Raw genomic sequence first — 12,376 nt, forward strand, 5'->3', positions numbered from 1 at the left:
CCATGAAAATGCACCCAGGATTTAGGGATGAGAAGGCAGGTTGCTGGTGTCTGCAAAGGCAGGCCTCCCTCCTGGGCCCGCCCGGTACTATACTGAGGCCGCACATCAGAACCGCTCCGGCCTAGGGGTGCGGGGGCATGGGACACATTCAGTACAATGACACGGGGCAGCAGGCCTGGGTGATCTGCCCAGACTAGCAGAGGGTAGGAGGACAGTTGATCCACCTGCTCTCAGAGAAATCTAATTTGCAATTTGAAAAGCTGTGGGTCCGGCGTACTTGGATGTTGCCCTTTGATGGACAGCTCCAACCACCTGTGGGTGTGTAAGAGCAAGGCGTGAGGAGTAGACATATATCTGGTGTAAGAGGCTAGGGGGAGATGGCGGGGGGAGTCAGAGGCTGTGCTGACCTTACAACTAGTTGTAGTAAACTATGCAGTTCGATCATTTCACTCCTAGGAGACCTCCTTGGTGACAGAGGTGCCCCCAGCGGTCAGTCTGGGACACAGAAGCACTTGGAGAAGGTAGCACTTGCTGGGGCAAACAGCAGGTTTTGCTGCTGGTAGCCCGAGATCCCTTATCATCATTAGTGAATGAAATCATCCCCCTCAGATCCAGATGTTCATTCTTATGGACGCATCCACTGCAAAAGCAGGCAAACCCTGTCCCAAGACGCCATGTCCTACGTGTCGCTGGCTACTCACGTGTGACATTATTTTCTAGGCAACAGAAAGACAAGCAGCGCAAAGCAATTCTGTTACCAAGGTTGAGTTTAACCCTTTGGTTCAAGTACACAGGAAGGAAAGTGACTCAAACCATGCCCTTCCTCACCGTTCAGTGCAAATCTGCTCCTTTGCTTCTGGGCTGTGGTACTCACCTCACAGGATTTCAGGTTCATCGGCTATAAAACGGGAACCATAGACAGTCTCTCCGCAGACTTCACAGGACACGGCATTCATTCATGCCACACCGCACACAGGCCGTGGTGCCCACTGTGTGTTCCCTTAGCGGAAGCTATTTCCTGCGTATTTTAGCATCATCCACACTCTGCGTTGTGTGTGTAGTATTTTCTTACAGAGACACAAAATGTACATTTACTGTGTGAACACACATAAATAAGAGAGCTGGCAAAATTATCTTGCGAGTCAAATTCCCTAGGTTTCTATTAAAACAGGACAGAATGGGGGAGGGGACCAAAAAAACAGTGTGTGTCATATGTGGTCTGGGGGGGGTCTTCACTTTTATTTTTCTTAATTCCTCAGAGACTTGACATTTTCTTCTAGTCAGAAAGCAGGATTTCAGAGGGATGGAACATGTATCACACATCTCCTTAAATCCCAGTGGAACTGCTACTGGAAGAAAATTCTTTTTCTAGACCGTGAAATACTGCTTCTGAGTTTTCAATTTATTAAAAATAATTAATCACTGAAATATACCCGGTAGAGTTTATAAGAAAGCTCAGCATGAGTAAAAAGAGGTAAGAAAGCTATATTTCTCTCTCCCAGGTTTTGCCTTACAACAGCCTGGCTATCTATTAATAGAAAAAGGGTCAATATAAGAAAACTTCCCATTCCTCTTCTCCTAAATGTATTCCTTCCAAATATTTATATTCATGCTGAATGAAACTAGTTCCATTACCATTTTAAATGCGGTAAGTACTGGGAACTAATTATTTTGTTCGTCCTGGCTTATGGTAGTCTACCAGGAGTACATCCTGGTCAGTCTCTGTACAGTCTACCCCCGCCCCCATCCTTTCAAATCGTCTGATTCCTTGAATCATATATCCTTCTGTGACTAACCTATTTTCTGATACCTACAACTGAACTCTGAGTGAGTATTCAGCAAATATTTGTTGAATAAATCAATAGATAAATGAAACTGCTGATGCTACCTGACTTTAAATAAATTTTCTTATGCCTATAATAGATGAGATGACTTGGACCACTTATAAAATTATGTCTTAATATTCTTCTTTTGCTTCTTTGTAAATTATATGTTATGAGGACATGCGAAATAAGTAACGAGATTGATTGCAACATTTGAAACCTCCTACCATCTCACCACAGAAAAAACTCAAAATCCTTTTAGCTTATCTTGAAAATAATTCTGCACTTGTAATTCCTTTACAGCTATTAAAGCTAAAAATGGACTGAGAATTTTTTTATTAAATGGATTACATGCTGATAAACAAAAAGTGAGGAAGATATTTTAAGAAGTATGAAAGAGGCATTGCTCATGGTACAAGTTAGGAATTAAATACAATGTCGTTTGCTGAGAGGAAAGCAAATTCATTAGGGGTTGACTTTGATGGCCTCTCCACTTTCAGATTAATTAATCATCTCCCTGAGACACATCCGTTAGCATTCTGTCACAATAACTTTCTGAAAATGACCCATTATGTGACCTGAATGAAGGGATTTAGTCACCAGAATGATAAGAAAACAAGCTTCCAAAGCATTTCAGGAGAGGCACATGGACTAGTTCTCAGGGCTTCACCCAACAGAATATGGACCACTGTTTCCCATCACGTTACACTTGGAGAAGTGCATCTCTGTCTCTTTTTTTTTTTTCTTTTCTTTTCTTTTATTTTTCTGAAGCTGGAAATGGGGAGAGACAGCCAGACAGACTCCCTCATGCGCCCGACCGGGATCCACCCGGCATGCCCACCAGGGGCGACGCTCTGCCCCTCCTGGGCACCGCTCCGCCGTGACCAGAGCCACCCTAGCGCCCGGGGCAGAGGCCAAGGAGCCATCCCCAGCGCCTGGGCCATCCCCGCTCCAATGGAGCCCTGGCTGCGGGAGGGGAAGAGAGAGACAGAGAGGAAGGAGGGGGGGTGGAGAAGAAATGGGCGCCCCTCCCATGTGCCCTGGCCAGGAATCGAACCCGGGTCCCCCGCACACCAGGCCGACGCTCTACCGCTGAGCCAACCAGCCAGGGCTGCATCTCTGTCTTTTGATTCATGGCACTATTTACAACTGAAAGGCATTTTCTTCACAAATGTATTCCCTATAACATTCAAGCCAAAAATATAGTATATATACAACAGTATGTTCAAGTCTTCTCCTCCTTGCATAAGGAAGCATTTAAAGGAATTTCATTGAACAAAGAGATCCTTAAAATTCAAGAAATTAATGAAGTGTATTGATAGGGAGGTTTCCATGATATTGGAGATTTCTAGGTAGAGCTATGTCTGCCAAAAACATTTGTTAGATGTGATGTAATGTAAATATGAAGTGGTGAGCTACCTCACGTGTCTTTTAGAGACTTATGATGCATGGTGTTTACAATGGTGTTTCACATGAACCAGCTCTCACAATTGTACATAAACGTGTTAGAGACATGGTACCTCTATGCACGCATGTTACTCCCGGATGGTACTTGATGTACAGATAGGTGAGTTTTTATTGAAATAATGTGAAAGCTACCATTTGGCTTTGTGTTATAACATCACATAATTCACTGGACTTTGGCATGTTCTATATGCAGCTTTGATTCATTTGGCAATTGGCAACATCTGAATCTTAATATCTGGATCTTCTGTGGGGATCTCTGTGGCACAGGGACTGTGACCTGCAGCTACTCCATGATTAGTAACTATTTGAGTTGAAGGAATGAGTCTGAATTCTTAATGAAGAGGATACAAATCGCTAAGACCACTTCTCTGCATCAAAAAGATAAACCCTGAAGGAATAGTCTATTTGATGAGCACACTCACTGGTTTTGTCTGAGTGTTTAGAATCTTCCAGTTTCCAAGTTCTGTCTGGTTTCAGGCTGAAGAACGACATTGGCCAGCAAGAGCCCAGGTCTGAACACAGTGTCCTCTGTTGATGGAACAGGTCGACTGGCCTGGATGCCACATCCAGTCAGACCCCAATCAGCCCTCCTATTTCTGTATGGACATACTTTACTGTTACAACATTTTGATATCACCAGAAAGATATCAACATGAAATAGAATAAATTACTTCATCTGTATTCCCCTTCCACTCTATTCTTGGCAATCATCACAATGTGCCGTGGATAATAATTTATAGGTGTATCTTCCTGCACAGACGCTAAGCACACACTGGGTAGAGATAATGACATACTGACCTCACAGCACCTGCATCTAGAACAGGGACTGGCACAGAGTCTGACACAAGCAAAGGCTTTTCTGATCAAGAGAGTCAAAGGGAAACAGATATTTTGCTGATCAAAACTTGTTCCCTAACTGAAATAATTCTGTGCTTTCATAAGTAGCAATATGCAAAAAAATCATGTATATATTTATAAGTTATATATCTATATCTACGTCTCTATATGTCAGAATCAAACACAATGGTGTGGATGGTTTATGAATCCACATGACAGAAAATTACAATCACTTCCCGTAACATTGAACTTTAGCTGTCTGCCTTGCCAAGTCATGAAATGCTAATGCAATTTAATTTGCATTTGTAACAAATCCCTGAATTCACAGAGAAAGAGGAAAAGCGATGTGGAATTTTATTTTTTCTGGCCGTTTAGCTTTTAGAGCTCCGATGAGTATGAACTACTTATATAGCTCAATAATCCAAACTTACCAGACTCCCTTTTAACTCAGCATCAACGGCACTGAGTGAAAAGATAGAACTGTGCATGATGATGCCATGGATGCTTCACAGGAGAAAGAGAAGTGGATGGGTGCAGCATACGGACACTAAAACCCATCAATCACAACTGCCACCAACAGGGTATTAAAAAAAAATCAAGAAACAGCTTATCAGAAAGAAACAAAAAACATCTATGGCAGTAACCATGCCTACTGACTTTAGGATAAAACAATTCCAAATCGACCTAAACATCCTGAAGTTCAATTTTGGATTTAATCCTAGTTTTAACATTTCTGTCATCACCTAGAAGGGTTGTTTGCAACCAGAACACAATTAATTGACTCCAAACTCACTTTTCGGAGGCTATCTGAAAAGGATGCCGAGAGGCGTGAGCTGCAGCTCCAGCCACGTGTGCCTGCACGTACAGTGCTTAGCCACAGCTACCAGAAACGCTTACTGTGCAGTGACTTAAACTCATGGGGAAATATACTTATTGCAAATAGAATCGACTGCTTAGAAAACACTGAGGCAAAGCTGTAACAGGAAGCCAAATTCGCCAAGGTCTGTCCCTCCTTGCACTTTCTTGTTTCTTAGGAGAGAGCTTGAAATCGCCAGATTTGTTCTATTCGGACATTATCATCATGAAATCGGTCACACTGCTTCCACACGCACGAACAACATTATTGTAGATCCCAGTGAGGAAAAGAACGAGCTATCAGGCAGTGGAAAAGGACATGTTCAGATTGGAGGTGAGCAGAAACGAAGGCAGCTTCTGCCTGCACAGCCGGGAGGCAGACACCACAAGTGCAGACCCCTGGCTCCGAAGGGCTCCGGGGCCGTCTTCTTCTCCTGCAGTTCAACCTGTGGCGTCTGGAAATCAGGACCCAGAGAGTCTGCACCTAATCTCTCCTTCTTCTTGAGAAGCTCGTCCATTTCTTTCACCTGGGCCTTCAGCCTTTGATTTTCTCTCTCCAATCCTCGTCTCTCCGTTTCAAGGATTTGCTTCTGGTCCCATTCCGATGTCTTTTCCTCCTGCAATCTCCCTAGCTAAACACAGAAAACACAAAGGAATGGCATGTAGCATTTGTAATAGCTCGAAGGCCAGGCACTCAGCAAACAGCCTGTTAAGAAAGGTTCATGGATATGTCTGTCCATTTCTACAATAGAAAAAACAAAACCCTATTGGTCAGAGATGTGGAGAAAAACACAAACATCCTAAGACCTGGCCACGCCCTAGACAAGCGTATCTTTCCTCTTGGTTCCTTTGACAAGCTCTATGCCCGTATGAGCCAAATTCACCAGATAAACATGTTCAGTGGAAAACGGTTGAGATTTTGGTAACAATCCTCGCTTAGCTAATGAACATTTATCAGTTGAGAAGGGCACAAAGTCACTTCTCGGGCTGTTCTGATTGGGTGGATACAGTTCTATGTCCCTCCCCCGTTCAGTCATGTGTGTGCTATCCCTTTCACTTCCCAAGCACTGTGCTCATCACTGAGATGAAAGCATTTGCAACACAATAGCATAAATTCTGCGACTCAAGTACTCTAAAATATAGTAAACTCACATGAATGAGGGACTGATTTGATTTTCAGGGAATAGAGAGGTTGGCAAATCATGGCCAGAGAGTCTAATCTGTCTTTTTGTATTTTCTTATTTTTTAATAGTTGAAAAAAAATCAAAAGAAGAACACTATTTCATGACATTAATATGGCATAAAATTCAAACTGGTGCCACAGATCCAGTGAGTCATACTGGAAGATAGCCATGCTCACCTGTTCACCTGTGACTTAGGCTGTGTTCACACTGCAGGGGGGAATGAGGCTGTGGGAACAGAACCCCCCACCCCCACTGCCAGCAAAGACAAAAACACTCACTGTCGGTCCCTCAGGGGAGGTTTGGCCACCTCTGCCTTTTAGCTCTGTGTGCTAATCCTGAGCCCTGTATTCTAACTGCCTTTTACCATTGATCCTTTTAATAAATTCAGCGGGTAACTCCACCTCCCCACTGTGGACAATCCATCCCCTAATCTGAGAGGTTCTGTGAGAAGTAAAATTCATTAAATCGGTGGGAAGGCACTTTGTAGAACAACATCCTACTTAGATTAGGAACGCTGTGGTGATATAAGTTCAGAATACAAAGTATATGTGTATTTACCCTACATGTGTGGGCATATGTTTATCCAGGTGCCAAGTAATCCGTAGCATTAATCTGTAGAGCGCAGCCACTCTAAGTAGAAAAGCTGGCAGAGTCACACCCTGGTTCAGTCCCTTACTCATTGGTTGATTCCGGACAAGACACTTTTTCCGGGCCTCAGTTTTCTTAACAAAATTAGGATGAAAACACCTGACCCACAAAATCAGTGGTATTGTAAGAAGTGTTTGAGATCAATTATTCAAAATGCTTTGTAAACTATGTAACATGGTTGAAATATGAAGTATTTAAAAACAATTTAAAGATAAAAAATTGGAAATTACTGATTTTTACCTTGTTACTTTAAATGGCTAGAGAGCAAAGTATTAAATACTGTATTTAAATAGTACATTTAAACAGTAAAATTAGATAGTATATTTTTCGTGACATTTTAAATTAAGAAAAAAAAAACTTAGTCAACATTAAGGAAAATGTTAGGCTTCAATAATAACTTTGGAAGTAAATTTTGGTTTTAAAAAGGCTAAGAACTGCATTTCCATATTCATAAAATTATACTATTATTGTAGAAAATGTTCTGTTCCCAGCTCTGGCTGCTAAAAACCAGGAAACCAAAATTATACTCTTGGCTCTAGACCCTGTTTATCAATTAAATATAAGAAACTAAAGAATTAAAGTTTAGATAGGAGGGTTTGTCATTTGAGGTGGGTGTTCCGAGTATGAGGTAAAAATAACATTTCACACTCCACTTAGAGTATAACATTAATTATTAAGATAAATGCTTACATTTCTGACTGTCATTGCATCATATATCAGAATGAAAACAATAAAGCTATAACAAAAACACATTGTGTCTGTAAAGTCATGGTGCACTTTTGACCAGTCACAGGAAACCAACAAAAGACGACTGAAATGTGAAATCAGCACCAAATAAAAGGGAAACCCTTCCAGTTTCTGTAGGATGATGTGGCAGCATGTGAGCATGTGCAGATGATGAGGTAACACCGTGTATACAGCAGAGCAGCCCACGGTCATGCCAGTTGAGATGTGGACAGGACAGAGGAAAGTTCAATGTGTTCTGTGGCTCACTAAATTCGAATCTGTGACCAAAGTGCAACATGAATATCGGCGCGTTTATAACGAAGCACCACCACATAGGAATAACATTGCTCCGTGGGATAAGCAGTTGAAGGAAACCGGGTTTGGTGGAGAAACCCCGTTCTGGTAGGCCATCAGTCAGTGAGGAGTCTGTAGAGGCTATACGGGATAGCTACCTAAGGAGCCCTGAAAAATCTGTGCATGAGCCCACATCGAACTGCACTGAATAGGTATGAAACTGGGAAAGTTTTCCTTTTATTTGGTGCAGATTTCACATTTCTATCGTCTTTTGTTGCTTTCCTGTGACCTGTCAAAAGTGCACCATGACTTTATGGACACACTGTACATCACTTAATGATAAAAAAATTAATTTTAGGAGAGTGAATGTATTTTTGGCTAAGGACAACTATGATGTTATATCAAGTTTTTGTCAAGTTGTCAGCATTTAAGAAAATTGCGGAAGTCAACTTTATACCTAGTTAACAGATAAAAGGCAGAACTAAGTTTTAAATAAGTAATAGATGGCTTGAATGAATAAACTGAAAATGTTAATAAAGAAAATAATACTTTTTAAAAATTTCTTACATATAATTTGCAATCTCTTTTAATCTCTTTTTTTGCCAAAAGGTTTTATTTTATTATCATTATTAATTTTAATGGGGTGACATTGATAAATCAGGGCACATACATTCAGAGAAAACATCTCCAGATTATTTTGACATTTGGTTATGTTGCATTCCCATCACCCAAAGTCAAATTGTCTTCCATCACCTTCTATCTGGTTTTCTTTGTTCCTCTCCCCTCCCCACCCTCTCCTCTCCCCCAAGAAAATAATGCTTTTCAACAATAACAGCACAAAACTTAAATAATGATGTCTAATTAATTATTATTTGCAGTTTTTACTCAGATACCAATTATTTGATGTATGTAGATACCACATCAAAAAAGTAGAGGTTCTGTAAAAATTAAATCATAAATATTGTAAGCCTATTTATTTTTGTTTTTATTCTATAAAGTTCTTTTTTATCAGATCATTACTGTCTAAAAATCATATGAAAATGCATTACCTTAAAAGCCATTCAATTTATTGCAAGTTAAAATGATGAATAAAAAATCAGGTGCTATTTTAAGCTTTCAGAGAATCTTATAAGCAATTCTAATAATTGAATCAAATTAAAATATTTTTTCATTGCTTTTTCTCTAATGATCAAAAGAAAATCCTAAAACATTTTAATTCTAACTCTAATATACTATTAATTTTAACTAATAGGAGATTAGATACTAATGCTAAATAAATTTCCAGTAATATGGGAGTTAATGAAAAATATTTTCTAAATTTTTTTTAAAGATTTTATTTATTCAATTTTCAGAGAGGAGAGAGAGAGAGAGAGAGAGAGAGAGAGAAAGGGGAGGAGCAGGAAGCATCAACTCCCATATGTGCCTTGACCAGGCAAGCCCAGGGTATCGAACAGGCGACCTCAGCATTCCAGGTCGATGCTTTATCCCACTACGCCACCACAGGTCAGGCCTATTTTCTAAATTTTTAATGTAAAAGTATATGCTAATTGGAGTAATCACTAAAGTACTTGTTGATTTAATGACCTCCAATTTTATGCATATTAAAAATTGGGAAGAATATAGAATATCCAACTATTTAGCTATTTAACAAATATTTATTGAGTATCTTTTACATGAGATACCTAATATGTTGTCAAAATATAAATAAATATTTAAGTAAAAAATTGGACATTTCATGAAAGAGGAAAACCTCTGGGTGCTATGAGAAATATTAATGAATTAGGTAAGCAGAGAAGATTATTTGAGGAAACAATATTTACACTGAAACCTGATATATAAGAAGGCAGAAGCAGATTGAAGGCAAGAGCGTCCCCAGGAAGGAAGTAGAAAGGCATTGTTAGAACTGAGTCTCATCAGGGAGCAAGAGGGATGGGGGGCATCCGACAGGAAAGGAAACTGCAAGAGCCAGCACTGGTTCTCCAAATTAAATGTGAATCATTTGTGTTGCTCGTGATAACGTAAGACTGTGATTATTCCTAAGGGCAGAATATTAGGTCCTTTCTAAACGTACTGATCTATTCATTTATCCTCATCCATTGTCAATGCTTGATACTGATAAAAGGGCATCAAAGAGTGAAATCCATACAATAACATCTTCTGAAGAAGAAAACTTTTATCAACTCTCTCTGCTGTGTTCATTTAACCCTTTTATTACACCTAGACAAGGATAATATAAGAAAGATACAGTCAAACTCATATGTAAATATAGTGGCAAAAATATTAACCAAATGCAGTCATCATAATGTCATAGTAAATGAAAAAACTGGCTTGTCACAGGAATGGAAGGTACACTTTAACCTTAGATCACCTATTATATAAGTCAGCACACTAAACAGTACAAGACAAAATCAACTATGTAGTTATTTCAGAGGTTACACACACACACACACACACACACACACACACACACACAAAATAGTTACAACTCAATTCATCATTATAGGTGCAAGCATTTTAGCACACTAGAAATAAACATAGACTTTTAAAACCTGATAGACTAGTAAAAGTTTAGAGCAAATATTTCATTGTTAGTTGAGTTTTAATTTATTAACTTTTAATTTACTTTATTTAATGCTAAGTATCTATTCAGGCTTTCTATGTTTACAAGAGTCACACTGGATAAGCTATATACTTCTGGTCAATAATTCATTTCATATTAGATTTTATTATTATGAGCAACATTTCTTCATAGTGTCTCTTTATCTTTTTAATACTCTGCTCTAAAGCTGTATCTTATTTTTTTATTACTTGTATTTTCTAATCATAGTTCTTGATTAATTTTGCTTTAAATTCGCTTGGGTAATATTTTTGTTGCTGTTTTTGTTTTTGTGTTCAAAGAACCAAAATCTGGCTTTGCTGACCATCTGTACTAAACTTTTTTTTTTCTTTTTTACAGAGACAGTGAGAGTCAGAGAGAGGGATAGACAGGGACAGACAGGAATAGAGAGAGATGAGAAGCATCAATCATCAGTTTTTTGTTGCGACACTTTAGTTGTTCATTGATTGCTTTCTCATATGTGCCTTGACCATGGGGCTGCAGCAGACCGAGTAACCCCTTGCTCAAGCCAGTGACCTTGGGTCCAAGCTGGTGAGCTTTGCTCAAATCAGATGAGCCTGCACTGAAGCTGGTGACCTCGGGGTCTCAAACCTGGGTCCTCTGCATCCCAGTCTGACGCTCTATCCACTGCACCACCGCCTGGTCAGGCTGTACTAAACTTTTATTTCTAGTTTATCAATTCCTAATATTTTCCTTCTTTCCCTCTTTCTGCATTCACTGTTTCTTTTTTCTGCTAGACCATTAACTTACTGATTTTTTGTCTTTGTTAGTTTGTTATTCTCAGTATTCCAAGAAACAAGTCTACAGTGGGATTCAATATGCAGTAGATGTATTGGGAGAGTGCATCTGAGCAACAATAAGGAGGGGTCAGGACTGGTAGAGCAAAGTGGGACAGCCATCAGTACTGACGCGTAGGCAGGAAGGGAGGTTGAGGTTTATCTCTGACATCAGCGTGAGCCAAGGAAAGTTAGGCAAACCTGTGGAGAGCTTGAGTCCATGTTGCCAGTGAGCTTGGCTGCACCTCCAGGAACTAGGAGACTTGCCTTCTGCCAGGAGGAACTGGTGGGAATTCAGAGTGCAGCAGATGGGGTTCTGGGTTAATTACAGTCCTGTAATTGAACTTCGAGGGGCACTCTCCCACGTCAGACACAACTATTCCCTAATAGAGTCAGGACGTCTTAAACATCCCTCAGTTTCACAGCACCCCTCAGGAAATCAGTGTTTTATCTTTCAGTATGAAATTTCTTGCTTCAATCAATGTATGACTTACAGGTTTGTCTTCCAAGGTCCAAACAAATGAGTTTCTTAAACTTACTTTCTGTAATCAATGTTATAACAAATGTCCCTTTATGGTCAGAAATATTATTCTCTGAGAATCACACCATTTAGATGAGCACAGATTAAACGTCTCTCTCAACATGGCCTCCAAAATCAAAAATGAGAAGTACAACAATCCGTTATGTAAATGTAATTGAGGGACTTAGTTTAACAGAAACCTTGGTCCGCATGTAAGAGGGAGTGTAAACATCCAAAGTCACAGAGCCTCCTCTGGAGACCACAAGGGGGTAGCGTCAAAAGGGGACTGTGCAGGAGAGGGAACACAAACCAGGGTGGGCTCCCCGCAGGGGGCGGCCACCGCCAGGCAGAGGGAAAGGCTGAGAACAGAGCTGAGTCCGGGAGGGTCACAGCCCTAGCTACCATGAGAACTGGGAGAGACAAAGGGGCTTAGAAAGTGCAGGGGTTCTGGCTTTCAGTCTTGGAGTGGTGCTCCTTACGGAAGGTGGGTGCCATTCGAATATTTCAAGGTAAACGGGAATAGGAAAGAAAGAAGTTGAGAGTAAGCCCTATCTAAGAGTCAGAACACAGGTGGTTCTACATTTCTCTACCACAAAGCTTTAATCACAAGCAAGCAAACCAACAAACGA

The 12,376-nt window shown here is 40.2% G+C and overlaps 1 protein-coding gene across 6 annotated transcripts in view; it reads right to left on the reverse strand.

Moving 5' to 3' along the window:
* The window catches only part of CCDC102B (coiled-coil domain containing 102B), a 197,273-nt gene that overhangs the window by 93,970 nt on the left and 90,927 nt on the right, over positions 1–12,376 (reverse strand). For 2 of the 6 annotated variants that reach the window (XM_066352551.1, XM_066352552.1), the window contains exon 6: positions 3,382–5,614. The exons of the other annotated variants lie outside the window; for them this stretch is intronic. In XM_066352551.1, the coding sequence (XP_066208648.1) occupies positions 5,306–5,614 (309 nt within the window). In that variant the 3' untranslated portion in view covers positions 3,382–5,305. Of the gene's footprint in view, positions 1–3,381; positions 5,615–12,376 lie in introns of those variants that run through there. 6 annotated transcript variants of the gene reach the window in all.

The sequence above is a fragment of the Saccopteryx leptura genome, chromosome 11 (assembly GCF_036850995.1).
Source record: "Saccopteryx leptura isolate mSacLep1 chromosome 11, mSacLep1_pri_phased_curated, whole genome shotgun sequence".
In the NCBI taxonomy this organism is placed as follows: domain Eukaryota; kingdom Metazoa; phylum Chordata; class Mammalia; order Chiroptera; family Emballonuridae; genus Saccopteryx; species Saccopteryx leptura.